Genomic DNA, 17,104 nt, shown 5'->3' with positions numbered 1-17,104 from the left:
AAGGAACCAACCACTGAGGAAGATTCAAACAAGCTTAGCATGGACAACGTTCGGGGAAGGCTTCATGGTAAGGCCAATCAGTCTGAACCGGATATCATCAGGGATGAACATGACTACCATGTCATAAGATCTTTTATTTTTGAAGATACGGTCGTTTCTTTCCTGCTAAACATGGTAGACGGCTCTAGCAAGCACTAATTTGCGAATAATAGACTAGATGGTCTTGTCTTTTGTGATTTGCTAGAAGACTCTCATGATATTAGTCCACTCATCCGAAACATTAGAAAGGTTCAGCTTGGGTTTAAGACCATTCCAAACCTGATTAGAAAAAGAGCATTCAAAGAAATATAGCTTGGGTTTGATGTATTTCCATGCACTATATATATTCGATATATCGAAAAATCTTATATAAAAAAAAGAGAAATACCAACTCGAAATCGATTACCCACACCATGTTAAATGCCTCCTTTACTCAACCATCAAACTAAAATCCAACCACAAACACATGCCCCACACCACACTATCATATTCATACCTCTTTTCCTTTTATCCCCAAATGCCCATTTCATCATCTGCTTCTACAGACATGAAAACCACCACAATTCCGGAAATTAAGATGTATCTTAAGATCGTTGCTTGTTTGATTCTTATGGCTTTTGCTTATCGCATCTATTTCTTAAGTTTTCTTCAGATTTCACCTGTCATTCCGCTTGTTGCTGATGATGATGATGCCAGTAGTATTAGTCCCTCACCGCCGTCTGTGGCCGCTAATTTCACACTTTCCGGCCAAATTCCGGCGAATGTTACCGGAGATGACGACAGTACGTGTCTGTTTTCCTTCATTCACTTTTCTTGGAGTAAATTACGATAAATAATTTCAATTGTGTTCCTATAATTCATTACTAAAGTGGTAGGTTCATCAAGGTGTGATATATTCGTGGGCGAATGGATTAGGGATCCCAGCGGTCCACGATACACCAACCGGAGCTGCCATACAATCGAACATCATCAGAATTGTATGAAAAATGGGCGGCCAGATTCCGGGTATATATACTGGAGGTGGCGACCCCGAGACTGCGAGTTGCCGACATTCGACCCCCAAAGATTTCTGGATTTAATGAGGAAGAAATCGATGGCGTTCATTGGCGATTCAATCTCACGTAACCATGTCCAGTCCTTGCTTTGTGTTCTTTCTCAGGTATGGCACTCGTCGTCACATTTTTGGCTGAAAAGTTTAGAGTAATTTGTTATAAACTAAGGGGTCGTTTACCAAACGTTTGGTTAATGAAGGCGACGACTCTTACCATAGTAAGCAGTTACCAGGTAAATTGTTGCATACGATATTATTTTGATGGACAAAAATCTTACTCAATAAGTAAATAAGAGTGTTAAATTTTACCGGTAAAGACTTAATGGATAAATGTTTGATAAACAGCTCCTAAGTTGAGAGTGATACATAATTGGAAAAGGTAATTTGATACAATTTTATAAGTAATTATTACACTTTTTAAATAATTAAATTATATTTTTACACTTGACAATAAAAGAGAACTTTTCTTCATCTCATAATTAAGAATAGAATGATAAACGAAAATTTACTCTTGAAAATGGACACTTGTTTAGGAGAAATTAAAATAGAAATGTGGACATTTAATTTGGGACAAATATAAACCAGATGAAACTGTAAATGACCTTAAAATGACAATGGGAAAAATATAAGAGGGTATGATTGGAAAAAATAACTCGTAGAGCTTATTGAAACCTTTCAAAAAAACTAGATTATAACAACATCTTCAACATATTCTCTAAAAAAAAATTCCAAAATTAAGAGAACATGAGAGAGATTGTGAATTTCTTCAAAATAAAACTCCCAAAATAATTAGTAGAAAATCCAACCGATCATCGGAAAGTTCGTCTGCTTTGGTTTTAAGAGATCATCGGAAAGTTCGTGAAGATGCGTATGGTTAAGTTTGCAGGTGGAACAACCGATCGAGGTGTACCACGACGAAGAATACAGAAGCAAAAGATGGTTTTTCGATTCACATAAGTTCACGCTTTCAGTAATTTGGTCACCTTTTCTAACGCAAGCCAAAATCTTTGAAGACAACGATGGGCATGCATCAGGCGCAGTCCGACTCCATCTCGATGAGCCCGACTCGGAATGGGCCAACGAATTCGGTAACTTTGACTACATACACATGGGGGCCGGGCAATGGTTCTTGAAAACCGCAATCTACTATGAGAACAACACGATTGTAGGGTGTCACAATTGTAAGAAAGAGAACGTATCGGAACTCGGATTCGTTTACGCGTACCGTAAAGCTTTGCAAACGGCTCTCAACTTCATCATGAGGTCGGACCACACGGTTCACGCCTTGCTTCGGACCACGATACCCGATCATTTCGAGAACGGAGAGTGGAACACCGGAGGATATTGTAATCGGACGGTTCCATTCAAAGAAGGAGAGATCGAACTTAGATACATCGACACGATAATGAGAGATGTGGAATTGGAAGAAATGAAGGCGGTTGGGGCTATGAACCCATCGAGAAAAGGGTCGACTTTGAAACTGTTTGATACGACCCATTTGTCGTTGCTGAGGCCCGATGGGCACCCAGGCCCATACCGCGCATTTCATCCGTTTGACGGGAAAGATACGAAATCTAAAGTTCAAAATGATTGTTTGCATTGGTGCTTGCCTGGGCCAATTGACTCATGGAATGATTTACTTATGAACATATTGCTTAGAGGTTAAAGATGGGAAGTTCTTTTGGTACAGGTTTTGACTCATGGTTTCATTGTACTTTCTGAAGCAAATATAGATTGTATCTCACTCAGACACCAGGTAATATATACGTAACCTGGGGTATAACACGTACATCTTACCTTTTACCTGAAGAGTAGAGTGATTGTTTTCATTAAGATTCTCGACTAGTGAAAAGTATGAAAGGGAGAGGTTACGAGTCTAATGGGTCATTTACCACCGCTTACCAGGTACCATTCACCATACCTACTTACCTTATCAGGTAAGTATGGCAAAGATGAAGAATCTTACCCGATAATCTTGCCCGGGAACATAAACGAACGAACATGAACAAATTTTTTTGTTCGTTTAGTTAAACGAACGAACATGAACAAGAGTCTTGTTCGTTCATTTACATTTGTTTATGTTCGTTTATATATTAATTTTAATATATAACTTCTATTTATTTAGTTTGAATTCAAATTTTAAAAAGCCTTTTAAGTAGTGAGCCTTTTAAATATTAATATATTAATGATGGTTGATGAATGGTGATTGTTTTGTATATGTTTAAACTATGGATAATTGGCGAGTAATAGTTAATTGAATGATAAGTATTGGTGTTCGTTTGTTTATGTTCATTTAGACCTGTTCGTTTACATTCGTTTAACTCGTTCGTTTATGTTCGCTCGTTTACGTTCGTTTAACATGTTAACAAAAGAACATAAACAAACACGAACACACCTGATTTCTAAATGAACGAACACGAACACGAACACAATTTTTTTTGTTCGTTTACCGTTCGTGTTTATTCGGTTAAGCCGAACGAACGAACATGAATAAGCCTCTGTTGGTGTTCGTTTGTTCGGTTAAGCTAAACGAACATGAACAAGCCTCTGTTCGTGTTCGTTCGGTTCGTTTACAGCCCTATATGTAAGGCCTCCACACAACAATTTATCTTAATGCATACAAAGAGCTTAATCATTATATTCAGTAGAAAAACAAACAACCAAGTAACTTAACGCATACAAACAGCTTAATCATTATAGATGGCTTAATCCCCAAGTCTTAAAACTATTTATGCAGCCCCTACGTATGCAAAAGGCTAAATGAACAATCAATATTAGATGCGTTCATGTTGATTAATGAACAGTTACCAAAATTTATTCAAATAAAGAAGTCGGGTTTTCGAAAACACATCTGCAGATTACAAACCAAAATAAACATTTATAAGGGAAAAACATGGCATCGCTTGAAGAGATGCGAAGTCACCTCTTGACATCAGTTCTACTTGCTTGATGATGTCGAACCTTGCTTTTCTCCTGGCGGTTTAGCGAAGGGATCCTGCGTATACGGAAAACACACAACGCCTAAGAATGTGTATGTTGGCAAGCAACTTCAATAACTTGCCTATAACATCAACCAGAAAATACAGATTTTTGTTTAGTTTGCAGAATAAATAATGTTAAATGACCAAAATATCCTTTTATGATTTTTTTTTGTAAAGTTGACCTCCAGGTAAGATTTTGACCTCCACCTAAATGAATTGGAGTTCTACATATAGCTTTTAGTGTTGCAGATGCCATTCTTTATCTTATATCTTCTATTAAAACCTAAATCTCAAATGAATTCCTTGAACTCTAGAATAACTGATCTTCTGACACTAGCCTGATTTCCTTAATAATTTCCTGTAGGCTCTCTTATTTCTTCATTGAAATGCCTATTAATTGTTGCCTGCACAATTTGAACGTTAAGAGTCCCAATCGGCTAGACTTTGACCATTTATCCTTAATAAATGTTAGAACCTCCCGTCTCTCCTCAAGGTCTCTTTTAGAGAGTAATCTAATAGGGTTTCACATATTCCCACATGGTATCAGAGTCTAGGTTTAGCACTCTTACCTTCTAGGGACTCGACAATCTCGAGCAATCTGTGCATGTCTAGCCCTTCTCAACACCCCGAGACAATCTATGCCCATCTAGCCTCCGTTGGTGGGGGCTTGTTGGAGTCCCTAAATATATGTCGGAAACTCCCTTCTTTCCTCAAGGACTCATTTGGAGAGTAATCGAACGGGGTTCCACATATTCTCACATTGACTATGTTACTAATTGACCAAAAGTGCCTTTGCTTAAATCAAAGTTACAAAGGAAGTGCTTCAATTGGATAAGTCTGTTCAAACTATTACTCCTGAATTCACAGCTAAAATATCGACTATGGTGCTCCATGTGGCTTATGACTGTACTTAAAACTTATTCTTGCTATAAAGATCACTTTTCTAATCCAAACACACCAGAAGTAGCTTTGCCCAAATCAAAGCAATAAGGTGCTGCAATTTGATAAATGATACATTAGCTCCAACTATGTCTACCGAATACACACAATTAAATTTTGACTAAATTGCTCCATGTAGCTTGGCTTCCATATTGGTATACTTACTGTTTCCATGAAGAGCGCACTTCCAACCAAATCAATTTCAAGACTACCAATCAAACTGTAAAAAGCAAAACCTTTCCTTTTGAATTCATCAAACCCTTGATTTCTCCTAATTATTGTAAATCATCGAGTTCTAGGTGTTTGATTCACTTTATTTTGTGGGTTTTTGTCTTTATGATTTCAATTGGAAACCTCGAAAAGAATGCTATTCATTCATCTTCTCTAACCAAATGAAAATTAGGGATTTATGTTGTATCGAATCATCATATAATCACTCCCAAGAGAGAGACTCATTAGCTGTTGAATTTATTAACGGCTTTCAAAGATTTTGTGTTATTAAGCATTTTTTTATGGATGATGGAAATCCAATATATAAGATTTGTGATTTTAAGCATTTTAGGGATTTACTTACAGTCGCCATGAAAAGCATACTTCTAACCAAATCAATTCGAAAACAATCATTCAAACATTGATAAGCAAAATCTATCATATTAGACAATCATCCCGAGGCATCTTTACAGGAATGGCTCTTCCAGTGAAACCTAGAACTTCCCAACGCAATTCATATGGATATATTACGAATCTATTATCACATTTTCTCTAGCTGAATTAATCTTTCCAAATCTAAATGTTATCTCCGTGGAAGTTGACGACAAACTCATTTTCCAGATTCAATTACGAGGTATGGCTCTTACATTTATTGGAATGAGAGATATAATCATGGATTTCCATCATCCATAATAACAAATAACAAAAATAATAATAAAAACTTCCAAAAACATGTGTCTCTGCTTGCCTGCTTGGTGGTGATTTGGTACAAATATATGACCTCTTTAATTAACGATCTAATACAATATAAATCCCTAATTTCCGTTTAAGATTTCAAAATTGAAATCATAAACGGCAAACTCCACAAATTAACGTGAATCAAACTTCTAGAAATAGTATAACTCCACGATTTACAATAATTAGGAGAAATCAAAGGTTTGATGAATTCAACGAAACAAAACAGATTAGCAATTACTCACTTGTTTGAAGATAAAATTTACAGCAAGAGCAGCGGCTGCAACGCCACCGCACAAAACCGCTGGACCCGTTAGCAAACTCCATTTCCTGTAAATCATCTTTCTTCTTCTTCTTCTTCTTCGCCAATCTTCGGAAAAGGAATCCCAATAATCTCCGATTCGATAACCGTATTTGTTAAAAAGGTGGGCGTAAATCGATCAGATAAACACAGCCCAATCGTGTGGACTTTTCTGGGCCTAATTTCATGGCCCAATTTCTACAGATAAATAACATAAAATAATAATCTACTTTTGTTAACATTTTATTTTAAAACAATTTCTTTACTAAAAGTCTAAAACTAAGGAGCCGTTTACTAAACGCTTACCTGACAAGTACTTATGAGATAATTTCCCTTCCTGGATGAACATGGCAAGGGCCAAGAATCTTACCCGGTAAGAGCGAATCTTACCCGGTAAGAGCGATGATAATGATGGAGAGTCTTAGCCGGTAAGTGAGGGTGACGAGTCTTACCCGGTAAGTGAGCGACGAGCCTTACCCGGTAAGTAAGGGTGACGACTCTTACCCGGGCAAGCGCTTACCACATAAATTGTTGCATAGGATATGTTTTGATGTACTACAATCTTACCCAATAAGATAAATTATAGTATTGACTCCTAACGTTAAATACTTACCGGGTAAGCATTTAGGTAAATGACCCCTAACAATTTGTTTCTATTTTGATCTATTTTAGGTAACATCTCCGTTAATTATTTTTTTTTGTATGGGTTAAGTCGTCGGTCTGGATAAATTTGAAATACGAGACAGGGAGACCAACGGGGTCGAGAGAGGCAAAGAGAAAATGTTGGATTATTTCTAGTATTAGTTTGTTTTTGATGGCTTAATGAGTACAAGTGAGGGTTTTGACTTATTCCATATAAACATTTTGGTTTAATGGCTTAACGATTAACCTTTAAAGGAACGCTCATATATGGTGAGCAAATAAGTCATTCAGACCATTAAGCTTATTAAGTTGCAAGTATATAACCCCGTAAAAATTAAGCCGTGGGGTTTTACTGTTCTCAAACACATTCGTCATTTAAACCTTTCAACGCCATTGCTTCCCCTCGACGTCCCATCATGAGTCTCTCCCCATCACCAACCATTGTAGTTGTTGTCCCTGCCATATGTCTCCCTCTCTTTTTATTGGTCTAATCGATGGCAGAGAACACAGTGGACGGTGATGGAGAGCGGATGATGATGGGGAAGCGAAAAGTAGCGAGGAGAGGAATGTCATTGACTACAAGTGGTTTGCATAAGGTATGGTTTGGGAATGGTAAACTGATAACCTTTTTAGCTAGTTACAAGCAGAGTTTATTTGTTCAAAAAAATGATTTGATGATAAGTTCGGTTTATTTTGTTTTTCATATTTAATCATTCAAAACAGAAAAGTTGGTGGAGTTATTCCAAATTTCCTTTAAAGTAATTCATTTTTATAGTTATAATAATTAAAAAAAACTCAAAGAACTTATAAGTATCATTGATTGCACACCAACTGTTTGGTAAAATTCCTCAAAGAGGGCCACCATGGTCTCTACTTTCAACTTCGATCCCAAAAAACTATTGGAACAGCGGCTATCACCTTTCACATATGTTCTGGCCTTGGCCCGTTGAAATTTTTTTTAATCATATCTTTGTTCGATGTATTTCTAATTCTATTAAAGACCGTCCAATGCAATATAAGTAATTTAGCTCGAAAATAACCTTAAAAGGAACAATTTTATTCATTGGCAAAATCCCTGAAAACGTACAACGTTAACATTCGTCTTGAAAAATAATTTACAATCAAGAAGAATAATAAAAGTAGTTGAGTGCCTTGCTTACACTAAACATATCTACTAGAAATTGCTAAAAAAAATGGGGAAACTTGTACATTCTATCTATTCTCTTCATTCTTCGCCTAAGTTGCTATTAGCACAACCTGCAGAGGCAACAGTAGATGTCAGGTGGTCTGCATACATCTCACCCTTTACAGACACTGCTTTTCAAAGTGGGATAATGGGTTTGTTTCATTTCGTTTCGTTTCGTTTTAGCAACAACACTAGTTGTACTTTCAAGAGAACATCTCTGAGTCGGTGATGTCAAAATGAAAGTTACTATCGAAATCAACATAATCAAGTGAAAGATCCCAATCCACCAAAGGCGAATTCTCGCCAGAATTTTGTGTCGAGTTTATCATCTCGCTAAGATCAGAATCCGAACTCTGGAGGTTGTGGTCAAGGGTGATAAAAGTCGTTGAATCGCATCCTAAATAGATAAGATTCTCCAACTTCTCAGTTTCAATTGGTGTTGAAGGGAATGAAAAGGAAGGAAAGGCTCCTTCCTCACTAGTATTCATTCCTTTATTCACTTTGAAGCTAAACCCATCATCATACTGCATTTTTTGTGTCGGTTTTGAGTCTTGAATCATGCCTTCTTCTTCTACTTCTTCTTTCTTCGGTTTTTTCTCCAATGCTTTCGATAGTTGATTAGCTTGAATACAAGTATGTCTTCCCTTATAAGTTACTTCAAAGACCGACGAATCTTCATCCGATCTTTGTACTTGTTTTGTTGCCAGACATCCTTGAAAGTTTCTATGAGTACATCTATAATATGCCCTGCAATTTCAAAAACCTAAATTTAGAACAATAATACAACATAAACGAACGCAACTGCTCTATTATTTAGAATAAAGTTCCGGTTTGCATACATTTGACCCCCAAACCCTACTTCTACTAGTCTACTCTTTACAATAAAGTTTAGGTTTGCATACATCTGACCCAGACCCTACTTCTAGTGCTCTACTCTTTACAATAAAGTTTAGGTTTGCGTACATCTGAACCACAAACCCTACTTAAATGGGATTTACCGGGTCCGTTTGATTTGGTTTTAGAACAATTATACAACAAAAATATATTATGATTACTTTTCGGGAGCGATTCATCCTTCCCGAACGCAGCATACAACTCTCCGTTGTACTGCGCTCTCCAAGTGTGCCTGTTCCCCCCTTCTTCCTTAAAGAACCAAACTTCATGCAAAATAACCGTACCACGGACTCTTTTTTATATCCTAAAGAAGCCATACATATCAAAAGAAACCTGAATTTAACAACAACTTGCTTTTCTTTGATCATTAAATTCCAAAAGGTTGGTTTGTTGTGATATTTAAGTCGAATAGGGGCCACAATATTGATGGCCTGATACACCATTGGCTCGTACTCACGCCTACCCCTATTAACGAATTAAAACACATGTAGATGATTCAAATGAACCCAAATTCGACAATTTTTCAGCCATTTGAACCCTTTGCATATACCCTTTTTGACAACTTTTCAAGATTTGCTATTGAGTTGTTCTCAAATAGCTAGCAATCAATATAAAATCAACACATCTTAAGGTTTGCAACCACTTCTAATAACAAAAAAGGGGGAAAGACAGGGATTTAAAGTTTCTAACCTTGGATGATTAGCACCTAAGATATCTTTCTGACCATATTTTCTCCAACTATAACCATCACTAAGAGGAGCTTCCACCATGGTCCCAGAACAAACCTTCACCTGTTCGCTCCATTTAGCCATTGTTTTCCTGCAAGAATTTCAAAAACAAAACCACCAAATCAGACTAAAATCCAATTTCCAATAAGAAACCAAAAAGCCCAACTTCAATAAAAAACTGGAAGAAACCCATGGAGTTCAAATAACAAGACTCAAGACTCACCTTTTCTTGAAGACATTCTTGTTGCATCGATGAGGGGAATCTGCAGGGTCAGAAACTTCAGTTCTTGGACTGATTTCATCAAAAGCAGTGCCCCAATTGAGCATAGAAAGGGCTTTTTCATAGGAAGAAAGTATCTTTTCAACAAGAAAATCACAATTTTGAGCTGACATGGTTTTGTCAAGATGGTTTTTAAGCTGGTAAGCTAGCTCTTTGCCTTGAGTTAACTCATTGATCAAAGGCCTTTTATGACCTGTTTCCATTTTGGAAATTGTAACAAAGTGTTACACGAAGTAAAATTGGGTTTTGTTGCTGAATGTGTGGAGAGGATCAAGTGATGATCTTCTTTTATGGATTAAACTGATGATGCAAAGACAAATGGACAACAAAATGAAAACTGCCCAGAAGGCAACTTTGGGCAGTTTAAAAGATAGTTATGAAGTTGTCAGATTGGATTGAGTGGATATATATGGTTGGTTTGATTTGCAGGGAGGAGGCAAAATAAAGAGAAAGAAAGTGGGAAGGTGGGTGGAAAGAGAGGAGAGGCAAGATGTATATATATATATCAAGAATGTGAAAAACCCAAGACTTAACAGACTCTTTCAGAAGTGAAATTCTCAAAATCAAGAATAAATACAATTTTTAATGCATGATACACAAGTGATTGTAGGGGAATTCTTTTCTTTTTTGGTTTCTTGTCACTCTAGTTTAACTTGGATATTTTAATTCATAATTTAATAAACAAGGGATTTCTAGGTGGGCCAATATAAAAGGACCCCATATGGCCTAACACAGACACTCTCTTTCACGCATAAACACAAACACTTTGTGTGCATTCTACTACTATTCACTGAAATGCTGAATTACGACTCATTCTTCTCACCCATTCTACTGTTGGAATAAAACTTCATCTAACGCGTAAAATTTTCCTCAAATTCGAAACAAAAAACTAAATCTTTATGATACAATTTTACAAACCCCCTTCTGTAATTTTCAAAATCCAATCTAGAAATTTTAAAGTTTTCCCCAAATTCTAACAAACAAGTTTAACGGTATAAATGGACAAACCCACATCTAATTTTCGGAAATTGAAACACAATCTAGAACATGACGCAAGAATGAACCCCACAGGATGCTAAAAAAAATAGAAATTTCGTAGAATATCCAATTAATTATTAAAATCAAAAATCGTTGTACGTGATGAAAGAGAGTAATTGGGGAAGTCAGCAAAGAAAAGGAAGAAATGAAGAATCTTCAAAGCTGCTTCCGCGTTGTTACCTTGATCATCATTCAAAAGTTGATAAGGAGAGAGAGATGACGATGATTGGGGTGGTCATTGTGAAACCCATTGCTTACGCTCATTCCCATTATTTTATTCGTCCAAAAAATAATTTTTATGTTTTTTTTTATTTTTGAAAAAATAGGATTTAATCTTCAAATTCTTTATTTATTTTTATTTTTAAATCATATTCCCATTTTATTTTTATTTCTTTAAATAATTAATTTAATAATGTTCAATAAATGCATAACATTTTTCTTATGTTTCTTCGATTACATAATTACTTTTTAAAAGACAATTGCATGTGTTTTAAAAAACAATAATTCTTTTTGGTTGATTTTTCATTAAATCCTATATTGATAAAGTGATTTGTGTGGATTAATTTGTCTGTATAAATTGTGAATGCTTTTCTATAGAAGAGGTTTTCATATATAGAACGAGCGTGTTTTATAATTGGTATGAACATGTTGGGAAAAACGTAGTTTCCATATAAAATTTTCCACTGAAAGTTTATTTAATAAACCATTTTTTATATCATTAAGTCTTATTAAAAATTATTAACAAACATACCTTAAATGTACTATTTTTTTTGGAAAGCATCTAAATATAATCTCTTAGGGTGTGTTTGGTACGTAGACAGGACAGGACAAAAGACAAGACAAAACAGAACAGAACAGGACAATTGTTCAGCATTTGGTAAGACATGACATGAATGGACATAACTTGTTAAAATGACCAATTTACCCCCAGTGAGCTGTTTAGTGTTTTTTTTACTAAATAATCAATATAAATGTTAACAAATACGGTGTGCAAAGTATAACTTTACATCAAACCACTACTACTTGCAAAAATATATTTGCAAAAATACATGATTTCATAATCAACTAATGTTATATGAAAAAGGTAAATATAATATAAGTATCAAGAATCCATTATCGAAACAAATCTATATGCATTTCATACTAAGGGGTTGTTTACCAAATTTTTCATTAAGTTCTGTATGGATAAATTTGTCTGTCTAGATAAAAATCTATTGTTGTTTACTTTTTTTTCTGAATTAACCATCTGAAAGATAGAAATGACCGTTTTACCCTTAAAACCAAAAATCATCAGATTAATAGATTTATCAAAAAAATGAAGAAAAATCAAGGTTTCGATCTGGAAAAAATGAGGAGAGAAGCTGGGTTTTTGTTCTTGGTTTYGATYTGGAAAAATCAAGGTTTKGATCTGGAAAAAATGAGGAGAGAAGCTGGGTTTTTGTTCTTGGTTTCGATCTGGAAAAATCAAGGTTTCTATCTGGAAAAAATGAGGAGAGAAGCTGGGTTTGGGTATTAAGGTTTCGATTCTAGGTTTTTGTTCTTGGTGACGCGTCGAAGTCGAGAAAGATGAGGAGAGAAGCTGCAGGTTTCGATCTGGAAAAAAACTATACGAAGGAGATGAAGGTTTCGATCTGGAAGAAGATGCAGGTTTCGATCTGGAAGTAGATGAAGGTTTCGATCTGAATGGAGACGATGGCAACAGTATCGATGGAGATGATGGTTGCAGAGCTCTGGAGAAATCGACCTRTTGTTGAAAATYGAAGAAGAAACCGAAGAAGACTCGATGGAWGGGACCTGTTGTTGAACCAGAAAGGAAGAAGAACCAGGGGTAGGGAAGAAGAACCAGAAAGGAAGAAGAACCAGGGGTAGGGAAGCGTGTCTTGAAGAGAGGAGTGTTCATTAAAAACCAGGGGTAGGTGTGTCTTTTTTTGGGCTGAATGTGGACAAGAGTCCATATCCATCTGTGTGAATAAGTTATGAACTGTGCGAATAAGCTCCAAGTAAACACTCTATTTTGACTGTGCGAATAAGCCGGAAGTCCCATTAAACCCATTAAGTCATAAGTAAACAGCCCCTAAGAAAAAAACTACTACCAACAAGCGCACAATCAATTAAAATAGATTAAATATCAAATAGTAAATAAAATACGAGCATCAAGAAAACAATTTGGCTAGTGATCCCATATAGTATCATCACATTCACAAAACTTGTATTCCATAAATTAATAAACTATAGGGATGAATATATAATAAATTACATAAATTAATAAAAATATAGAAACCGTATAAAAATAATATTTAGAGGACAGTAAAATGAAAGTTTAAGAAACATAAAATACAATAAATAAAATTTAAAGAATGAATAAAATGTAAAAGAAAGACTTATTTGATGTTTTAGAAGAGAATTAAGTTTTATTTCGATGTTATATTGGTAAAATATAAGTCTGTGCCACCTTGTTCCACCCTGTTCCATGGGGTAGGAGTGGAACATGCCTATTCCACTTTGTTCCACCCTGTTCCTGTCTATTTCACATAAAATTCCTGCCAAACATGGGACAGGGATCTTTGTCATGTTCTGTTCTGTCACTGTCCAGTGTACCAAACGCACCCTTAAGTCTCGTTTGGTTTGCAGAAATATAATGGATTTGGGAGATTTGGATTTCAAATCCATTTCAATCACATGTTTATTTTTGTTGGATTGTCCAGATTTGAAATCCTAGGATTTAACTGAAATTCTAGAAATATAGGAGTTTGAAATCTTTAGGCGTGCTCAGAATTTCACGGGATTTCATAGGATTGTATGAAATAAAGTTTTAAAAATATTTGTTTTGTAATAATCGATTAATAAAAATGTAATTTAATTATTTTTATAATTCTTTTATAAATAGTAGAATCCAATTCCATTCCAAATCCTACAAACCAAACACACCAATGATTTCAAATCCATTTCAATCCAAATCCCTCTAAAACAATCATGCAAACCAAACGGACTTTTATGATCTTATTCCAGTTAATCTAATGTGGTGTTTGGATGTGTCATCTGGGTATTTGATTCTAACGATTCAATATCAAATGATCGAACATCCAAACATCTAACGGTTGATTTCGTTTGATTTTGAAATAATTACACTTTTGTTTAATATGGTTGTTATTTTGTTACACTTCCGGTCCCTTTGACTATCTCCCGTTAAAAAGGTTCATTAACTCAGAAAAGTTAGTCAAATGGACAAAAAGTGTAACAAAAATGCAACCATAATAATAAAAGGTGTAACACACACACACACACAAGTCAAGGTTAATTTGCAACTCATGTAAATCTTATAACTTTTTGCAACCCTCGTTTTAGCCGTTGGATTAATGGCAAAGCGGTTTTTTATATTTTTTGTTTTTTCTAACTGAAAGTATTTAAACCCACATCTATTATAACCGTTGATTATGAAATCAATTGTTAAGATTTTGGTTGTAAGGGTTGTAACTTTTAAAGGGGTTGTAAATCAAAGAACATAAATATTTGCCAAATCAACTTTAATATTTTTATTAGTAGAAAATCATATGACAAAGGGGAGCGTGTCACATGTCTCGTATATTTACGAGTTATTCATTATGAATAAATGGTATTTATTATGAATAGTTAATGAATATTTACCTTTATTATTTGTGATGAATGTGGATATCTAGAGACACGTGCGACACTTTTCTTTGTAATTCTAGTTCACAATCTAAAATCGGTTTACAAATGAAATGAACATGTAACTTGTCGTAAAAAAATTGCTTCAAGCATCTGACTTCACTACTGTTGAATGTTCTCTCCTTCAGCATTTCCCAGTCCAAAACAGACTTGATCTTCTCTTGATCCAAAGGTAGATACAGAGTCGTCCCTTAGCATGTTAAATGTGAGATTTTGAACAGGGCTCCGGAAAGTTTGGGCCCCAAATTTACATGTGTTTAGGGTCTTTTTTATCGACTTGTGTAAAATTACAGCCGAAATTATTTAGGTTCGAACCATTAATTGTTTGTTTTATGTTCAAATTATTAACGGTTTAGGTTTAGTTTTAGATTGTTTATCGTTTTAGGTTTATCCCATTTTTGTTCTTAACATATATTATCTGTTAACTCATTTATGCAATACAATCAAAAATTTTGAATGTAACAAGGCCTTTAAAAAGATTGGAACGTGAGTAAGTAGATAAATAAAATTTTAACTTTCATATTTTTTATCAATCAAATATCGTATTTATATGATTTTTATACAACAACGATTAAAATAATTCATGTTTTAATACCCCCACTAAATATTTCTCTTTTTTTTGGCCCTTTTCTGGCTTCCCCAATCTCTCCACGTGGCAAATGACCCACTTGAGGTATGAACCCCACATATTAAAATAAGGTACAAGTTTTTATGTAAAATGTACAATTTGATATATATATATATATCTATATCTATATATATATATATTATATTCGAACCCGTGTATTCCATGGGGTAATTTAAATAAATAAAATAATGTCAGGAAACTTATCTTACAAATATAAATGATCATTGAAGTATCATTGAAGTTAAATGTAGTGTGTTGAAGCAAAGTTGTTGTGTATCGAGCCAAATTTGATTCGTAACCGAAGAACCAGAGCTTCTCTGTATTGAAATACCAGAGCTCTGTATCAAAGAACCAGAGCTCTGTATCGAATCATTATACGTCCTCGACCAAAAGCTAAAACGTTGAACCAGAAGTTGCTCGACAGATATGCACGTCTGTGCTAAATCGATCATATCTTATGCCTCCGAGCTCCAAAGAAGTTGAATCTAATCTCTATGGACAGCTAACACACTAATCTACAATGTTCATGTTTTGAGTTTTCCCAAACTCCAAATATTTCATGACCAGAAGCATCGTAGAGGCCAATGCAATGTTGTTGGACAGAAGCCTTCGGTGCTAATTTGTGTATCAAAGAAGACGAGAGGGAGGATTAGAGATGGACCAGAGCAACCAAGACGGACCAGAAATGCCTTCATGCAGAGCTTTGTATAGGCAAACAAGAGGCTCTGCATGGTGTCTTGCGCGCCTGTGTTAAATCAATCATATCTCATGCGTTCGAGCTCCATATATATATATATATATATATATATATATGAGTGATCAAATGAAAACCACCCCCATTTCTACAAACCGTACAAACCATTTTCATACGTCGATTTTATTGTTTAATCTTACGAAATTTTTTCATTAAATTGTTTAATCTTGTGAAATTATTTCATATAATACTTTTTTTGATGAATTTGTTTCATATATGGTTATGAAATTGTCTCATATAATATTTAATGAAATTGTTTCATGTATTTCTCTAAAATTAAAATAATAAAAATGATAATATCCATGATTAACACTCTCCACAATAAAAATGGTTAATCAAACTCTCATAATTACAAAAAAAAATGAACAAAATGAAAAATTATGATTGGTTGAATATGATTTTTACGGTTTAAATAAATTAGATGATTTTTATTTTAATGCTCCTCTATATAGATATATATACTTAAAAGTATTATATAAACTTAAAGGGAAAAATTTACATAATATATCTATAATAAGTGTAATCTTAACTTCAATTTTTTGGATTAGACATTTGATAGGATAAATATATATACATATACATATACATATATAATAGCAAGTGGACAACATATGAAGAGACTTTTATTTTATATTTTAAAAGAATATTAAATATAAAATAACGATATAAAATAAACAACAAAATGTCGAATTCAATGAATAAATACAAAATCCATCTACGGTTATTAAAATTGTCTCTACATAATTCGCAAACTTATAAGTATGCTACTCAAATAATGTTAAGTTATACCAGATAAATGGTTGGAGACTGATTTTAGATTTAAAAAAAAATTATGTCACTAACCACGTTAGCAAATAATACTGAGTTGGATATCATATCACTCTTCATATCAGCATGATACTCAGTTAATGTTTCAACCGGTTACCCAGGTACTTAGGTAGCAAAATGAAAGTTCTAAAAATACGTTACCAAAATAGGAATCAAGTTAAATACGTTATTTTTTCATGTAAT

The 17,104-nt window shown here is 34.5% G+C and overlaps 2 protein-coding genes and 1 long non-coding RNA gene across 4 annotated transcripts; 1 reads left to right on the top strand and 2 right to left on the bottom strand.

Annotated features, from left to right (window-relative positions):
* The first annotated feature begins 564 nt into the window (after positions 1-564).
* On the top strand, positions 565-2,989 carry LOC112529522 (protein trichome birefringence-like 25). 2 transcript variants are annotated; one of them, XM_025140845.1, is made up of 3 exons: positions 565-821; positions 915-1,198; positions 1,977-2,989. In XM_025140845.1, exons 1-3 carry the CDS (start codon positions 587-589, stop codon positions 2,754-2,756), a joined length of 1,299 nt encoding a protein of 432 aa, XP_024996613.1. In that variant the 5' UTR covers positions 565-586; the 3' UTR covers positions 2,757-2,989. The 2 variants fall into 2 exon arrangements, with proteins under 2 accessions (XP_024996613.1, XP_024996612.1); XM_025140844.1 differs by having other exon boundaries at positions 909-1,198.
* Positions 2,990-3,755: 766 nt separating this feature from the next.
* Positions 3,756-6,362, bottom strand: LOC112529505. Its single transcript, XR_003070935.1, has 2 exons — positions 6,201-6,362; positions 3,756-4,085 (listed from the first exon to the last, which is right to left on the bottom strand). It is a non-coding gene; the product is annotated as an uncharacterized LOC112529505 (long non-coding RNA).
* A 1,572-nt stretch (positions 6,363-7,934) lies between these two features.
* On the bottom strand, positions 7,935-11,195 carry LOC112529476 (probable WRKY transcription factor 46). The gene is made up of 3 exons (XM_025140774.1): positions 9,930-11,195; positions 9,669-9,797; positions 7,935-8,831 (listed from the first exon to the last, which is right to left on the bottom strand). The coding sequence occupies exons 1-3, from the start codon at positions 10,187-10,189 to the stop codon at positions 8,288-8,290; spliced, it is 933 nt and encodes a 310-aa protein (XP_024996542.1). The 5' UTR covers positions 10,190-11,195; the 3' UTR covers positions 7,935-8,287.
* Positions 11,196-17,104: the final 5,909 nt, after the last annotated feature.

Source organism: Cynara cardunculus (genome assembly GCF_001531365.2).
Source record: "Cynara cardunculus var. scolymus isolate 2C chromosome LG 16, CcrdV1, whole genome shotgun sequence".
NCBI lineage: Eukaryota > Viridiplantae > Streptophyta > Magnoliopsida > Asterales > Asteraceae > Cynara > Cynara cardunculus.
Note: the sequence above shows the minus strand (reverse complement) of the source record. Positions and strands in the feature narration are given on the sequence as shown.

What these genes read in the sequence shown, in the direction of transcription:
- LOC112529522 (XM_025140844.1), top strand. Translation starts at nt 587, where the DNA reads ATGAAAACCACCACAATTCCGGAAATTAAGATGTATCTTAAGATCGTT. An exon ending in TGTTACCGGAGATGACGACA is followed by an intron (nt 822 to 908) that starts GTACGTGTCTGT and finishes TCATTACTAAAG; the next exon opens with TGGTAGGTTCATCAAGGTGT. An exon ending in TGCTTTGTGTTCTTTCTCAG is followed by an intron (nt 1,199 to 1,976) that starts GTATGGCACTCG and finishes TTAAGTTTGCAG; the next exon opens with GTGGAACAACCGATCGAGGT.
- LOC112529476 (XM_025140774.1), bottom strand. Translation starts at nt 10,189, where the DNA reads ATGGAAACAGGTCATAAAAGGCCTTTGATCAATGAGTTAACTCAAGGC. An exon ending in AAGAATGTCTTCAAGAAAAG is followed by an intron (nt 9,798 to 9,929) that starts GTGAGTCTTGAG and finishes AAATTCTTGCAG; the next exon opens with GAAAACAATGGCTAAATGGA. An exon ending in TTAGGTGCTAATCATCCAAG is followed by an intron (nt 8,832 to 9,668) that starts GTTAGAAACTTT and finishes TTGAAATTGCAG; the next exon opens with GGCATATTATAGATGTACTC.